This window comes from Xiphophorus couchianus, chromosome 12 (assembly GCF_001444195.1).
Source record: "Xiphophorus couchianus chromosome 12, X_couchianus-1.0, whole genome shotgun sequence".
Taxonomy (NCBI): domain Eukaryota; kingdom Metazoa; phylum Chordata; class Actinopteri; order Cyprinodontiformes; family Poeciliidae; genus Xiphophorus; species Xiphophorus couchianus.
In genome coordinates, this window is record NC_040239.1 from 19,725,811 (window position 1) to 19,743,379 (window position 17,569).

General features: G+C 38.3%; 2 protein-coding genes across 5 annotated transcripts; one reads left to right on the top strand and one right to left on the bottom strand.

Annotated features, from left to right (window-relative positions):
- Nucleotides 1–7,350: 7,350 nt before the first annotated feature.
- Nucleotides 7,351–12,541, bottom strand: wdr54 (WD repeat domain 54). Of its 3 annotated transcripts, none has more exons than XM_028035085.1 (10): nucleotides 12,388–12,541; nucleotides 12,013–12,190; nucleotides 11,235–11,297; nucleotides 11,053–11,119; nucleotides 10,572–10,628; nucleotides 10,373–10,500; nucleotides 10,119–10,219; nucleotides 9,680–9,842; nucleotides 8,184–8,258; nucleotides 7,351–7,742 (listed from the first exon to the last, which is right to left on the bottom strand). In XM_028035085.1, exons 2-10 carry the CDS (start codon nucleotides 12,142–12,144, stop codon nucleotides 7,611–7,613), a joined length of 918 nt encoding a protein of 305 aa, XP_027890886.1. In that variant the 5' UTR covers nucleotides 12,145–12,190; nucleotides 12,388–12,541; the 3' UTR covers nucleotides 7,351–7,610. The 3 variants fall into 3 exon arrangements, with proteins under 3 accessions (XP_027890886.1, XP_027890884.1, XP_027890885.1); XM_028035083.1 differs by having other exon boundaries at nucleotides 11,920–12,190; nucleotides 12,388–12,540; XM_028035084.1 differs by having other exon boundaries at nucleotides 11,920–12,180; nucleotides 12,388–12,518.
- Nucleotides 12,521–16,734, top strand: c20h2orf81 (chromosome 20 C2orf81 homolog). 2 transcript variants are annotated; one of them, XM_028035082.1, is made up of 5 exons: nucleotides 12,521–12,631; nucleotides 13,869–14,111; nucleotides 14,421–14,597; nucleotides 15,620–15,825; nucleotides 15,865–16,734. In XM_028035082.1, exons 2-5 carry the CDS (start codon nucleotides 13,884–13,886, stop codon nucleotides 16,487–16,489), a joined length of 1,236 nt encoding a protein of 411 aa, XP_027890883.1. In that variant the 5' UTR covers nucleotides 12,521–12,631; nucleotides 13,869–13,883; the 3' UTR covers nucleotides 16,490–16,734. The 2 variants fall into 2 exon arrangements, with proteins under 2 accessions (XP_027890883.1, XP_027890881.1); XM_028035080.1 differs by having other exon boundaries at nucleotides 15,620–15,822; nucleotides 15,862–16,734.
- Nucleotides 16,735–17,569: the final 835 nt, after the last annotated feature.

Below are 17,569 nucleotides of genomic sequence, written 5' to 3' on the forward strand. Positions count from 1 at the left end.
TTCAGTTTACTCTACACTTAGCTCTTTCTGACCCAATCCACATACCATGGCATGACAAAGGTCTTTTTTTTTTTTAATATGCGCTGACATTTTGCTGCCCAACGGTCTCAGGTTGATACTGTGAAGATATTATATGCTCACTCAACAGGTAACATGCACATAAACGCAGCAATCAGGAGAAATTTGCATACTGCTGTAGCAACAGTTTTTTCTAGCATGTACAAATGCAAGAAAAACACGGGCTGGCGTTTGACAGAAATGTTTTTGTGCTTTGAAATCATGTTGTGCCCTGAAGATGCCCATTCATCTCTTTCATATTAGCTAAATTAGCAGTCTCACTGACAGAGCACCGTGATAAGGCTTGCAGGATATTGCTGTTATTATTGTTCTGACTCCATTTTGATACTCACTGACTGTCTCATCCCAACAGATGCGTTAACGAGAAAAAGAGAATAAACAATAGATCTTTCATCTGAGAAAAAGCTTTATAAATATTACAACACTTGAACGGAAGAATAACAGTGAAAATGTTTTTGGTTTATTTTTTTCTTTGCATAATTAAAGGTTTTACTTACAAAAGTTTGAAAAGATATGAGGGAATTGATTGATGTTGTGTATTAATCTCATATATGATTTATTTAATTCAGTTATAAAACAAAAAACTAATTTTCTTAAATGTACTTCTAGGAAAGTATATGAGCACAATATCAGATACTAACAGGGGCGGCATTGGATTCATCTAGATCTGAGATGCCGACTATTTGGAAATCGGTCAGGAAAATTAATCCATCACCATGTGTTTTGTGTCATCTGTACTTACTGGACACACAAAAAGAAACCCACACTCCACCATCAGTGCATCAACATCAGTCAAATCAAACAGTGTCCTGTGCTAGGCAACCATGCCTTTCTAGGGCAGATGGCAATGCCTGATCATGTTTATTTTACTTTAATCTAATGCAGTTAAGTCTCATTGCCTATCCATGCTGTCTAAATGATGATGCTGGGCTTATGCGAGGTATGTGTGGATCTATGTGTGTGTGTGTATGTGCATTGGGGAGTAGGTGGTTATGTGGAAAGGTCTTGACAGACCTATCAATCATAGCTGCATTGCATATTGTTCAGTCAGTTTATTGTGTACTCTATGTTCATTATTTTTTCATGTATTTAAAATGACTGCTCTTTGTATTCATTACTTCCTGAAACCTCGTCTTGCCACAGATAGCAACTTGCAGAAGAATGCATACCCCGTTTGCCATGTAATAATCACAAATATCAATAAGATATATTGGGATTGTATTACACAGAATAAGATATTTGTGAAGTGGATGAAAAATAACACATTGTCTTCAGCATAGTGTGCTACTTTCCTTTAGAATAACTAAAAATCTAAAAGGTTTGGGTATAAATTCACATTTTTGCTACACTTTGCTTTGATAGCTATAATTTAAAACTTCTAACATCAATTTCTTAGTAAAAAATAATCCATAGAGGTGAACCCATTTCATATGTTTCATTTGTCTCTGGATTTGGGGTATTTTCAATTTTCATTTATTTTGTTTAGGGGATACTTGCAGAACAAAAACTGGTAAACCCACTTCTTCAGATTAAAAAATTTTAAATATTTAAATAATTCATTATTTCTGAAACAATAAGACTTATGGAAACTACAGTACCTGATGTACTCCATGTTACCAAAGTCATTAAATGAAAAGTGTGACATATCAAAACTCTATAAGTACTGTAACAAGTACCAAACAAATTATAGATTGAGAAATAAAACCTCACACAGGCTTGACAGGATAGAATGGGACACATGGATGTGGCTTTCAGTGACACATCCTTGGGACGCAGGTGGTGCAGCAGTACAGGTAACAGCAGTTCCACTATAATCCAGCCTATTGCAGTACAACAAAACCACTCGGTTGCACCTCATCTCCACCCATTTTTGTAAATAGTTTACATTTGTGAGAACTCAAACTGGGTCTCTCAAGTCATTCCACATCCCAGTAATTGTAAACCCACAGATGGAATCATGTTTAAATGATCTTATGTTCATACTTTTCAATCTTCTTAGAATGTGGTGTATTTCCTGTTGGACAATTTCTACATCACTGAAAATATTTAAAATTACTGTAGCTTACCCTATTTATTACATAATAACTGAACCTGAAAAGTAATAGTTTTTCTCAGGTTCTTTGTTGAAGTACTTTTACATAGGCCTACAAAGTGCATCAGTACTATCAGAAACAAAACAGAGAAAAGGTTGAGTGATTTCTTAAATAATCTTCAGTTAATGTAAACTGTGAAGGTGCTGGCTCTAAAAATAATCTGAAAGTAGTACAAAAAAGAATGTAGCAAAGAATACAGTATCAGAAGAAAATATTAGTAGGTTACATTGTCTTTTCAATGTTCAGTCATGTAGTCATTTTTGCCTTCTAAAGAGAAACATTCATCGTCCTTGAACTTTCTCAATTTATTAAAACTATGTATCATTTTCCTTCCACGACACAATTGATTGCCACGTTAGTTGGTCCATGACATAAAATCCCAACGTTGTAAATAAAATGCAGAAGAACGTTTCACATGACACCGTCATCAGAATACGGAAAGAGCAATTTTTTTCTGTCAGTTTTACATAGTTCCCCTTTGGATTTTTGGTGTGTCTCAAATAGAACATCTATTTATGCAAGATATTTTTCAGCCACTCGTTCACCAATTACTTTGTCAGACGGGTGGTGTGTCTGTAACTGCAAGCTGGAGAAGCTTTGGGTTGTTTATCCCACTTGTCGATTTTCTAACCCGACAGGCTTAGAGGCAACGGCCCAGCCAGCTGCAACAAAGCTGAGTAGACAATGGCCTGGTCTTTCTCCACAAGGACAAAAAAACATATACACACACACTTATTATAGGAAAAACATGTCATAGTTAACACATATTAAGACACAAGAAAATGTTGCTACCATACCTGAGAATCTGTGTGACCTTAATTGGTCTGGATGGATAAACTTGTTTTCAGATGTGGAATTTAACTCTGCAGGGTAGGTCAAAACTTAGTGACAGTTTGGGAAAGCTCACTGAACAAACTTGTCTAGTTGGATGTTTGCTTTAAAAAATAATGTAAGAAACTAAGACAACATGCAAACACAGACACCTTAACAAGATGACTAATGTCCAGCTGGTTCCATTGTGTAAAGTTAAATGCCCATTGTGCATAGCAAGATCTTCCCTGGGATTTTTCTTATGGGATACATAGATTGAGCCTTTACAAAAACTTTAAAATGCTTTATTGGGACTTATCTAACCTAGTACATACTTCTGAAATGAAAGAAAAAGAATCCATGGTTTGCAAAAATATTTACAAATAAAAATCTGTGTGGCCTGAAGTTAATTTTAGCTCAACCAAGGCAACACTTTTCAACAACTGCAATTACAGCTGCAAGCTGCAAGGGTGCATTCACGACTGACACATTTTTTCACTTTAAACAAACCAGAGTTGGATTCCCCTGTTGGTCCGGACCATTTGTGGAGGTGTAAATACATTCAATTGAATCCTGGTGTGAACCAAGTAAACACTTCTAAACAGACTATGGTGCAGTTTGTTTCTGGTGTGAATGCAGACCAGCCTCGATCAGAACCAGCTAGAGTCTTTTTGGACATCACAAGCCACTTTTGTTCGGGAAGTCCAAAAACCACCTTTTACAGCTTTTCTTCCAGTTTTGCCCTCTACAGTATTTAGCTTTATCCACCATTTCATCAACACTGAGCACTTTTGCTGTCCAAGCTGAAGAAAAACACCCTGAAAGCATGATACCTACACCACCATGTTTTACTGTGGAGCTTGTCTGCTGGTTGTGGTGTCCCCAAGCAGACAATATAAGAATTTTGCTCGCATGCCAAAAAGAAATTGGACTTTATTGGTCCTGAGCACATTCTAACAGAATGTTGATGGTGTTAGTTACTTGGTTGATGGAAAATTGCAGAAGAGAATTGTTATGCATTTCTTTCAATCAGTGCTTTCTTCTTATTGTTCTGTAATAGTCAGATTTTTTGAGTTTACACCTAATAATTGTTCTGTCAAAGGGTTTTCTCAACTGAGCTGTGGTTTGCTTCAGTTCCCCGTTCGTAACTGTGGGTCTCTTGAGAGCTTCCCTTATTGATGTCCTTGCATAGCCTTTCAGTGGGGTCCCTTTTTTGCAGTACAAGTTCCATATTTATATTATGGCTTGAACAGTGCTCTTTTGTTTTAAACAGCGCTCTTTTGCTTACATTTTCTTCACAACTTTATCCCTGAGCTGCTTGCTCCATTCCTAAGTCTTCATGATGCTTGTCGTTCATTAATGTTCTCTGTCAACTATATGAAGTCTTTCAAGATTAGTTCTGTATTTGGATCCAAACAAGTCGACTTTATTTACTAATCAAGTTGCTTGCATTACCATTACTATTTATTTGTCAGGAAAAAAGTCACATAATTCCAATATAATGCAATTAAATTTGTTGTGAGGATATTTCTTAGGTTTCATTTTAATTTGAAGCATGAGCATATACAGTTAACAAAGTTTCACAAAAAACATCTGAGAACAGTTTGTATTGAGGTTTGATCTTCCCACTATTGTGTGCTCAGCTGTGTCAAACACCTAAGAGCCAGCTATTGACAACTTCTGTGGCAGTGCCTAGCATGAGTGGCCCTGAGGCTGTGTATCGGACCAGATCGAGTCACATAGCACTGTTGACACAGTTAACGAGGGTTACATGACTGCTGTTGTCTATGTTCTCGATCTGAGAAACTTAGTTCTAATTTCTTGCCATTCCAACGTGTCTTCGCATATGCTTCAGGACAGCTATCTTAGTTATTTGCTTCCTGTTATTTATTTTATTTTTACCTATTTTTGTGCCACTCTCCGCTGTTCCAGTTAGTTATGTAATATCAGTGTCAATCCGATTGGGACCAGCATATTGACACTTTCGTCCTCTCCAGTCAACCTGACACATTACAAACTCAAAATTATTGACTCCATAAAAGGCATGTGTGTCAATGTCGCAGTGGTTAATGTTTGCATTTGGCCTGGACAAATCGTTAGCATGATCGTCACTTGGCACCTACAAAATGTAGGTTACATAACTTGCCATGTGTGTGGGATCAAAACAGCCCCGTCAGCTGATGTTTTGTGTCCAGTGTTGACTGCAAACCAGAAAAAGACTAGAACTCTGGTATTTAATGCATATTCAACAGGACACTTACCTGACCTGATTCTTATCTTGTCTCAACGAGAAGAGATGGTGATGTCTGGTTACCTGATGAAGCACTGTGATGACAGCAAAGCCAATCCTTATCTAAGGTTACAGAAGTATTTTCTCCCATATTATTCTCTTTTACTAGCAATCCAGCAGTTCAATATTCTCACTTCACAACAATGTGTGTCCTGGTAAAGTGGCTCACTTCCTATTAGACTGTCCTGGCAATCCGGGCAATGTCTGAGCCAACATGGCATCATTTATATGTCTGTCACTCAATTTTAAGATATGGACTGATATCTAGTAAGGAATGAGACAGAGGTCTAGTGGGCATTAAAAGCACCATCCAGGATGAATCAACAAAGATTTTAGAATATATCACCAAGATGACTCCCAGTGATGATTTGCTAAGTGAATGTCTCAGGCAGCAGGAATCCAATTTAGGACAACAGGGAACCATCTTGGAAAGACAAGCCCTACATGGTGCATACTAATGACAAGTTAAGATGTGGTTGATATCAACAGAGTTTTATCAACGGCTTGAGTGGGGCTTGCTTGAAGGACAATACAGAAGCACCAATTATGGCGTAACAGGAACAAGTCTTCAGCACAAGAGCAACAGTTCAGAGTCTACCATGCCAGACAGGATGCAAGCTATGCAAAGATGCCCCTGAAATAGTACAGCACATAAAAACTGGGTCCAAAATACTGTCAGGTAAAGTTCACACGCAAAGAATGCAATAGTGACAGATGTGCCAATCCTAAACAAAAGTACTATGAAGTAGAAACAGGAGAAGCTTGAAAAATACCTAACGGAAAGTCAAGGCCTCAGTACTGCCAGTGGTCATTGGTGCTCTTTGAGCTGTAAAACCCAAACATGAGAACTGGGTAGAGCAGATTCTAGGAACAAACTCTAAGATGTTGACCCATAAAAGTGCAGTCAGCTAAGCTAAGCTAAGACCCTTTGCAGCACCCTCAAGCCCCCAGTCCTGTGGTATAGGACCCAAGCTTAAAGTGGAACTACATGAATAGAAAGGCGTCTTCTCAGTCATCCAAGAATTCTGAATGAAAAATCTACAGATATTTGTACTTTGATTATATAACTGATTGAGAGGTATCATTTTCAAACAATGGTCATAAAATTAATGTACCATAATAACAATATTGAACATGGCAGATAATTTATACCCATCCATCCATCCATCCATCCATCTTCTTCCGCTTATCCGAGGTCGGGTCGCGGGGGTAGCAGCTTCAGAAGGGAGGCCCAGACTTCCCTCTCCCCAGCCACTTCTTCCAGCTCCTCCGGGGGAATCCCGAGGCGTTCCCAGGCCAGCCGAGAGACATAGTCCCTCTCCAGCGTGTCCTGGGTCTTCCCCGGGGCCTCCTCCCGGTGGGACGTGCCCGGAACACCTCACCAGGGAGGCGTCCAGGAGGCATCCTGACCAGATGCCCAAGCCACCTCAACTGGCTCCTCTCGATGTGAAGGAGCAGCGGCTCTACTCTGAGTCCCTCCCGGATGACTGAGCTTCTCACCCTATCTCTAAGGGAGAGCCCAGCCACCCTACGGAGAAAACCCATTTCGGCCGCTTGTATCCGCGATCTCGTTCTTTCGGTCATGACCCAAAGCTCATGACCATAGATGAGGGTGGGAACGTAGATCGACCGGTAAATCGAGAGCTTCGCTTTTTGGCTCAGCTCTCTCTTCACCACGACGGACCGGTACAGCGCCCAGCGTCCTGCCCCAAGTGGAGGAGTTTAAGATAATTTATACATTAAACATATTTAAAGATTTTAATATCTTTGGTTCACAAATGAAAGTCCAAAATGAAAAGACAGAGTATGAACCCCCCACCCTTCCTTTGTGATCTGCCCACACTTACTGATGTCTGAAGTGCCTCTATTGAGATCTGCATACATGCAGACTCTACATCAGCCAGCCTCAATGTAGAGTCTCATATGGCTAAAGTAGATTTTTTATGCAACTCTACAGTGTCCTCTAGTGGACTTTGTATGAACTACAAGGACACTGCCCTTCTACATACATGTATGTTTGTCCCAGAGCTCCATCTACTGCTTACATGCTGAAATAGAAACTAAAGCCAAAACACAAAATCAATCTTCAAGTGTTTAATGTTGCCTTTGTAAACAATAAACAAAACTACACTTATATAACTTTCTACATAAAATAGATGCAACAAGTTAAGATTCTTTACATTACTTAGTCATTTAAAATCTGCTTTAGATATTTATCAAGGCAAACACAGAAAAAGAAATCACAAAATGCTCCCTTTTGGAAAGCTTATGTTTAATATACACTTTATATAAAAGTACTAATTCACATTCACGCCCCTGGCCTTACACATGACAAAGAACTACAACTGTACATACCGTATGATTTCACTCAGATCATAACCTGTCACTGCAAAAGCATAACCATCTCCATCACAGAATTTAGCGCCACAAATTTGTGTATCTGTCACACATTCATTGTGTAAGTGGGCGATCTGCAAAGATGTAAGAAAAACAAAGTTAGGTTCTGGTTCACAGAGGCGGGAAAAATACAGGAGAATAGATGTATCCAAGTGAACAGTAAATTAAAACGGTTTTTATTTACAGTTCTGTTCAGAAGTTTATATAAGATCTTAAAAATGAGCATAAGCGTCATATTTATGTTGTGCTTTTAATGATCCATCCGCTACATAAAACCTGCAGTGTGTCAGAGGTGAAACTTGTAAGCAAATGTTTGTGGTGTGTGCATGTATATCTGAGCTTGTCTGTCTAAATTGTATCTTGTGTGGATTGAAGCAGATTAAAACCTTTAAAAAAAGAGCAGTGAAAATGCAATGTTAAAAAGCCCAAAATTGAAGACGATAATGCCCATTTTGAATAAATAAAAACCCCACCTAGACATATATTAAAGTAGTAATATGCATACTGATAGTTACCTCTACACTGTTGGTTTCTGGTGTAATAGCCAGGTGCCAAACCCTGACAAAGGAATCCTCAGCAGCAGACAGAAGCTAAACCAAAGACAGATGATGCTTGAGTAAAGCAGGTGCAATGGCTTCTGAACTTTTACTGCCCTCCATCAATCAAAATCAATAAAATTTTATTTGTATAGCACATTTCAGCAGCAAGGCATTTCAAAGTGCTTTACATTATAACACAAAAACACAAAGTCATGCAACATAGAATCAACAATCAAAACATTACATTATGTCAAGTGCCATTATTAAATTCGCAATTGATTACATTTCAAATACAACTCTAAACAGGTGGGTTTTTAGTCGAGATTTAAAGGCACTCAGTGTTTCAGCTGTTTTACAGTTTTCTGGAAGTTTGTTCCAGATTTGTGGTGCATAGATGCTGAAAGCTGCTTCTCCTCCTTGGTTCTGGTTCTGGGGATGCAGAGCAGACCAGAGCCAGAAGACCCCCCACCCCATAACCATGGCACGTTGAAAAAAAGTTTAAAATGAACCGAATTTACAAATAACTAAGTTGTATTTGAATTACTTTTAGTTAGACATGTATTGGAAACAGTCTTCCTTTTAAATAAAGAAAATAAAACCTAAAAATTTTCTAAAAATATTTGTACTCGGCAAGAACGTCAAGTGAGTAAGAATTTGCTATTTAAGCCCTCTAACTCACATTAGCAAAAAGCCATCTACATATAATAAGAGCTTCTGTGTGATTTGAACTGATTTATTTCTAGCATGCAAAGATTATAATGATTTCCGAGAGCATGAATTTAAAATGATTGACTACAGCAACAGTGTGTAACACCTGTACCAATCATAGCTGAAATATGATCACTTGGATTACCAACAAACTCTAAAGGGCATTTTAACCACTTAAAGATAATTTAATGATGAACTGTCTTTATACTTTTCTTAGTAGCAAGCTGAGACTGGAGATACTTCACTTAACAGAAGCCAGGCAAACTAAATGTTTGAAAAGTTACAAAAGTACAGATAAAGTAGCTCCTTAAGAAAGTGCCACAGCGATCAAGATTTTCTCCAGCTATACGAAGGATAGATTCTAGCAGCACTGCCCCTGGCTGAAAGAAGGCTGCTACACTTTGTGCTTACTTAACAGAAAGATTAATTCAGCTATTTGATAATGGTTGACAAATGCAGTTATGTAGTGGAAACTAATAATCATAATAATCGCTAATCTTATGCAAGTACAGCACCACAGTAGCAGCTTAGCTACAATCAGCATCTGGCTCCCGACTGTAGGCTCTATCTCTGCAGAGCCTACAGTTCTGTGTTAAGTTTTCTTTTAAATACTATAGCACAATGTTCAACAAGTGGAATCTTACACTGACCTGTGGCAAATTTATGCACAAGAAAACATGAACTTTTAAAGGTGTTCATGTTGTTGTTTTGTTTTTACTTCAAGTGTACATCTCATGAGGGATATTTGGTTGATAACAACTTACCAGACCAGAAAAAGGAGCAATGTCCAGAGAGTAGATCCAGCGAGCGTGAGCGTTGACCTCAGCATGAAGAATTCCCGTCACCGCTTCATAGAGACGGATCTGACCTGTGCCATAGCCCGCCAACACTGTACCTTTCCACAGCTTGACAGATGAGCAAGTTATGCTGAGGGAGGAGTGAAAAACAAAGGATTGATATTATTCAGAAATTAAAAATAAAGCAAGCAGAAAGCAAAAGAAAGCAGACAAGCTAAAATAACTGAAAACCAGAAGTAACAAACTACACATCAGTTTTTAAAAAAAGAGAGAAAGAGGGGGGAAAAAGGCAATGAAAGATAAGTTATAAATTCTTACAGTTGGGTTTTCATTACAAGACTTTAATTTAGCTAACTTTTGTGTAAAAATTTGAATTACAAAAGAATAAAAGCAGTAAGGGTATTACTCCAAACCAGGGATCTTGTTAAGCAGTTGAAATTCCTCTCCAGACTTCCACACACACATGTTCCCGCCGTCATCTGCAGTGACCAGATTAGCTAAGCACTCCTAAATGGATGAAGACAGTAAACGGGACGGATTATCCAATTTGTGCCTTCTTAAATAGTCCACATAGTACTATATAATTATTTTAGGTAATATTACTTGTGGAAACAATCCCTAAATAACACAATTGTAAAGTAAAAAAAATACACAATGTACCTGGCTGCCCGAACATTCTGAAGCAATATCAGTGATGGCTTCTTTGTGCTCTTCCAATACTTCAGACAGGGTAATGTTGCTCCCTTTAGAGGGAATATCAAACACCAGAACTGCCCCCGATGAAACCCCTGGATACCAACATAACCAATTTACATAATTTGGTCATTTGTACTAAAATATATATTTAATTTGTACTCACCAACACATATGTAATTGTCAGAGACTGCTGATATTCCTCGAGCAAACACTGCATGTGCTGGAACAGAATTCAGCCTGGTTAGTACATTTGATCTGAAATAAATGTAGTAGTAAAATGTAGCAAGAAAGTCACTGCAGAGGAATAGAGGATAGTGACTGAATTTTAGACCTTCGTGGACCTTTGCGGAGGTAGACAGGATTGGTGGAGAAGTTCATCTTCACATTTAAGTATCGGCCAATCACAGATCTCCCAAAATTATGAAAATGGGGGACCAAATTGTCAGTGCACTTCCAGGTTTTAGTTGTTTTTGTATTTTGAAAATGCATCAAGTTTGCATGCATTTTCAATAATTAAAATGTGTGCTTGTGTTATATCTGCTTACATATTCACATAGGTTATTGCATTCTTCTCCAGTGCAAATGAACCTCACACAAATGAATGGGTGGATGGACGAACAGACTGTGTATTACGTAAGTTTTACCTGTAGGTGCTTCCGGCGTGTCCAGAGCATGCCAGTATACCATGATTGAGCCGTCAGATTCATACATCTATACAACAGATATGTTATGGAGAAAATATGCTGTCAAGAGGAAAATGTTTTGAGAAGTATAACTAACATGTCATGCAAAAGAATTTTCTGCCAGTGATGGAGAATAACTTTACCTGGATGCCTTTTTGAGAAGACACCACCAGCAAATCACGAGAGGGTAAAGCACAGAAAGCAGCCTGTAGTGAGAAAGTTCACTTGATTAAAATTGAAAGGTCTGAGTCACAGTAAATAAGACTTACATTTGCCCTCTCTGTTAATTATTATCATTATACTGCCAAAAAAACTTTCTAACTAAACATTATTCACAACAGACTCATAACAAATGTAGTCTGTAATGAGTGGCAAAGCATCAACAAGTGTCAATGTACCATGCACACAAATGGCAGTAGCAAGGGCTAAATAAAATTTTAAGAGAAACAGCTTACCAAATATCAGAGCCAATATGTTATGCTAGTCCCAAAAATATTGTTATTCACATCAAATGTGAACTAAGTGGACTTGGGCTCAGAATGTGATACTAGTACATGAGCCACTCACATTGAACTGAATATGTGGGTCTTGTGCTGACATAGTTGTTATAAAATCTTATAAGATCAGTTATCATGTGGACAATTTCTGTTGAGTTTAACTTTGCCAGAGATGTGTGTTGATTTGGCAAGCAATGACAAAATGGATAAGAAAACTGCGCCTTTTATTCTGTTCACACAAACCATGTATGTAACATAAGAAACTGATCACTGAGAGTAGATGGTAAAACAGATATGGAGACACACAGCTGTAGTTGCTCTATGGCCTAACCTGCATGATGAGCGATGTGCTTGTGGCAACATTGGGTTCTTTGGACTGCAACTGACGGTGGGAGTAGTTGAGGCCGTCCCAGGACGTGCTTACCATGTTCACGACGTTTGCATGGACGACTGTGAAATAGGTAAGGCGCCTCGGAGCGATGCGAAGCACGCTCAGGTTGTTGTACAGCGCCGATGCGCTGTTTTTAAGCTGGATGCTCTTTTCCTTGTGAAACATGGTGCAGTTACTGTAACAAGGTTAAACTGACGCTAACTGACGTTCACTGCAGATAGAAGAAAATGATAAATAATCAGAAGACAATAGGTAGTATAAATTTAGGATGCATACACGAAAACTGTTGCTTCTTAGAAGCAAATGTGAATGCTAGGTCTAGCATGCTAATAATGTTAGCAAGGATTGCTATTAGATACTATGAATTAAGACCACAATTGACATTTTTACAAAACGCACTGTTCATACCCTCGTTTCTGATGACCACTCAAATCTTGTCTTTGTATTCAGCTGTCATCATGGAGTATAAAACATTACATGCAAAAGACAACAGCTTTCAGGCAAGCGACAGGATTACTAATGCGTCCTCCGCAGCCATAGAGACAACGCACTTCTACGTGCTGCGTCATGGGGGTTGCTAAGCAACCGTAGATCGTGTGGGTGACGAGTACCAGAGCGCCTTAAAAAGCTTTACCGTGTATAAATTAGTGAGGTACGTCTCAAATACTTTTCACTAATTTTCCAACTGTCGAATAAATTTTTTATTGGGCGAAGTCTTGTATTAAGATGCACCACTTTCTTTTTAATCAGGCATAGTTAGTCATAAAACGATGCTAATTCACCACTTAACAAAATGGCGTTCGCCATTTAACAACTGTCAGATCTAATCGGCATAATCGTGTTTAAACCGGTGTTCACAAGCAACATGTGAGGAATAGAACCGTCAGAAGGTGCACACATGCATACAAATTGGAGGTGGTAAAGGAGCATAAATACAGCCGTGTTGTTCACTGAGACAACAGACTGGCCTAAAGCGAAGCGCTCTGTAAACAGGACAGAGAACATTGCTTCTTTATCAAATGAAGGAGATAATTCACAATCATGAGTATGATTTTTAACAAAAGTGTGATGTGACAACTGAATATTTACAGTCAGAGAATACTTCAGATGCATTTTAATACATATCAGGTTTAGGAAATCTTTCCTTCCCACAGCCATTATCAACTCTAATGACTCTCTGAGGAAACGTAGATTCGTCCATTAGACACTATCATCTCAGGAAGAATAGGTGCTTAGGACTACAGAAGGCAGTTTTATTGCTTACTTTTTTAGACAGGTAGAAGTCCCCATTATGCCGTTTTTATACAGGAATTTGGTTCAATAGTTAAAGCAAAGTGATTCAATTTTCTTGCAAACAAAACAAAAGGAGAACCAGAAACATCTGTTAAGTCTTGAATCAGTGGAAGAGATGATGTGCAATTCCACACAACTAGACACTGACGTTGACACGCCAGGATCATTTGTTAATTTTATTGCTTTCAAGATCAATCAATCAATCAATCAAATTTTATATGTATAGCACATTTCAGCAGCAAGGCATTTCAAAGTGCTTTACATCATATCAAACACAGAAACACAATGCAACATAGAATCAATAATCAAAAGTCAAGTTCCATCAATAAATTTGTAATTGATTACGTTTCAAATACAATTCTAAACAGGTGGGTTTTTAGTTGGGATTTAAAAGAAGTCAGTGTTTCAGCTGTTTTACAGTTTTCTGGAAGTTTGTTCCAAATTTGTGGTGCATAGATGCTGAAAGCTGCTTCTCCTCGTTTGGTTCTGGTTCTGGGGTGTTGTTTGATATCGCTGCAGTGAGTTTAAATTGCAATAATATTGTATATGTGGATGATTTCCAACTGTTTCCTTCTGATTGTATTTCATTTTTATAGAGCCTCTAAGCCAAGATGAAACGACCCTCTCAGAACCGCAAGAAGGATAAGCAAAAAGGAAAGTCAAATGTCAAGGAGGTCCCAGTGCCGGAGCAGGAGGAGGAAGTTGTTAACCCCACTCAAGTCAATCGGCCCCTATGGACAGACATGTTGAGCCCTGCAGATGAAATAGTGGGGGATATAATGGATGAACTGGAAGGCCAAGTCATTGATGGCTGTTATAAATCATTCATTGGAAAACAGGTTAAACTTCATATTGTCTAAAGTTAACTCATCAGCAACTCAAAATACACACAGACTGATGTTTTCAAGATTTTATTTCCATTAATTATCATAATTTTCTACCCACAGCAAATGAAAACAAAACAATTATATATTACATCACAGCAATTACAAAGTACCTTTTAACAGAGTGAAGGAGGCTTAATGTAAACATATATTTAATACCTGGCTAATGGTTATTTTTAAAAGTTGCTTTTAGTATGACCAACAAGCCTCATTGAATTTTAATTTGTTGAATATGACTGTATGTTGCTGCTCTTTGCGTTCAAGCTTGTACCATACAGTGTGTCCTGGGTCAAGAATTACCTCACTAAGACTGTGGAGTGCCAACTCTTGTGCCTGGACTCAGGAGAGGAACCAGAAGAATTAGCTTCAACAGAAGACCTTGAGCCTATGCCTGCTATTCCAGATTGCTGGGCCCAAGGATGTGTGCCTACAATCCATATTGTAAGTCAGTCTCATTGCACTTCACAACAGGTACACTGGCTGCGTAACTCTTATTTAAATCTTATTTTCAAAGCTCACTCAAAAATACATTTGTGTTCAAATCTTCAACATTGCAGGAGCATTCATACTTCCTTTTAACGTTTTCTGATGGTATAGCCAGAGATCTGAGTGTATTTCTTTGGAGTTGATGGGGCAGAACAAAGAGAATGATACGTGGTTTTCAAGTATATTTGCACAAAAATAATTAGAATGGTATGATGTTCATTCTGTTAATTTTTAATTGACTTTACTCTGTTGCCCCTAAATAAAGTGTTATGCTGCACATTTCCTTCAAACGTATCCTAGTAAATAGACTTGGCATGTGTTGAGATTAATTTCATTATAAATACAACAAGGTGAGCTCAAAATGAAATGCCTTGGCTTACATCGGTCGAGAAGTGTTTGGCGGAAAACTGGCACTGTAAATGCCACTGAGCACACCATCTTTATAGTGGAAGATGGTGGTGGCAGTATTTTGTGTTTAGGAGGGACAGAGAAGCTGATCAGAGTTGATCGAAACATGGTTGGACCGAAATACAGGGCAATCCTGGAAGTTTGAGGCCACAAAAAACTTAAGAAGGTTTACAGTCCAGCAGTACAACAGTTCTAAACCTATAGCCAGGGCCACTACAGAATCATTTAAATCAAAGCAAATTCGTATTTTAGAAAGTTCAAACCTAAATCTGAAAATCTGTGTCAAGATGAAAGAGGTAATGTTCTTAGAGACTCTCCATCCCATTTGATGGATCTTGAGTTGTTCTGCAAGGACAAAATGTTCCACAGTTTTTTATTTTTATCTTTTACACATGCTGAGATCCATGTGCAACTTTTCTTCCAATTTACTGTTATCCACTACTTTATCTTGGCCTATCGCATAAAATCCCAATAAATTAAATTAAGGTTTGGAGCAATACTGTGACAAAATGTTAAATAGTTCAAGGGGTATGAAAACCTTTAAATGTTTTTCTATGTCTTTCTCACAGGATGTTGGTTGTGACCAAGAATCATCACACACAGAGTCTGGTGTCCGAAGGCGATCTAAGCTTTCTTCCTTAAAAAACGGGGCTTTAAAGCCTGATGAAATTGAAGAAAAGCACAAGAAGGATGACAGTGACCTTTCATCTAATGTTTCTAGTACTTGTCCCCCAGCAAGCAGTGACAGAAAGAAGATCCTTCAGGTGAAAAAGCCCCTCAAAGATACTAGGAGTAAACTCCTAGTATCTTTGCCACCTCTCTTTGGTTCGTCAGAGAAAAAGAATGTGGAGGTGGAGGTAGAGGTAGAGGATGAAGACAAAGACAGCGTTGCTTCCAAGACCACACTGGCACATCGCCGCAAAGACCTCCACCCAATACCAAAGCTAGATCCTAAGCAATTGCCTCGACATTGCATTTCCCCAGAGTATGAGATTGTCGATAATGACTTCTCTAAACGTAGCCCCCGAAAATCTTGTGTATTACCCAGACTGGAGCCAAAACTGACTAAGCAGAAATCTAATAGGGCAGAGACATCGTCTAAAACCATATCCAAAGAACCACCAGAAAGGTTTCAGAAAAAAAATGACGACAAAATCCATCTGCCTAAGCAGGACAAGGAACGGTATAAACTCTTTGGCCCACTGAGGCTCGACACAATGATTTTGGCCAAAGGTGTTTCTCTCTTGGATTCTCAAGCTGCTCAAAGTATTCCTCCCAAAATGAGCTATCCTTCGCAGGCTACCAATCTGAAGCCGATATCGAGTGATGTTGCTGTGCCTATATATTCGGTTGACCAGGTTGCTGCTGCCTCGACACCTCGAGTCACACCAATAATGCAGACCAAGAACGGTGACAGTGGATTGAAAGAGTTAACATGACTGTCACTGCTTAAGGAGAAATATGATCTAGATCTTAATGGCAAGATAAAAAGCTCAATGTAATGCAAGCCAGTTATATTTTGTCCTTTATGAGAAAGTAGTAGTAAAAGTTTAGTTTGTTTTTAAGTCATACATTAATCCATGTAATCAGAATTTCCTTTTTCATTGGCAGCTTTCTAACAAGATTTTCTCTGTGTGAAATAAAGAAATAATAAACAGCAAAAGCTCTGGTGTTTGCAAACATCTATTAATGGCTGGTATCTATAAGACAAAGTTGGGACCTTTGCAAATGATTCTTTTTTGTCTTTTCCAGCTGTCCAAAACATTTATGCCACCATTTTAACCAGAAATCCCATACGAAGAGATGTTGTGTTTCAATGTGACCATCCTGGCTGAATGAAGTTGTGTTGTTCATCTCTTTTGGAAGACTTTTATTTGCTTTTAGATTTAAAGTCTGGCGTTAACGCATTCATTTCTCTGCTTCCAGAAACACAAAATAGAATTTCAGAGCCACATGTAAAAACTGATAATGAAACTTATGGTATTAACATGCCCCAACGAGTAATGACAGAAACCAACCATAATACAAATTATATTTAGTCGACATTAAACATCAGTCTGATAAAAAATAAAAATAAAAACTATGATTTGCTTAAACTAGACTGTGTAAAAAATACGCTTGGACTGCGACTAGACTGGGAACCACATCTAGTGATAAAAAGACAAGTCAGAAAGTGTGAAACACCACAGACAATCTAACAATTATAGAACGAGTATTGATAAGTGAACAATTAAGCAGAAAATAAGATGTTTTATTCGGATGGAAAATGGAAACAATCTTATGTTACACAAATAAAATTCTCAGCAGTCATAATTAAATTTAGAAAAGATAAAAGCATTTTGTTGTCCGAAATCATTTAGTAAAAGCCACATTCCCTCAGTTTCATGAATGGATACTCTGACACCAGAGCGGTGCTCGTGCAACCTATCTTGCTGACGTAGGCGTGAAGGCTGATAGGAAAAAGCCAATCGCTATCTCCCACCGTTTCTCTGAACCAATCAGAGAACTAGTTTCACATA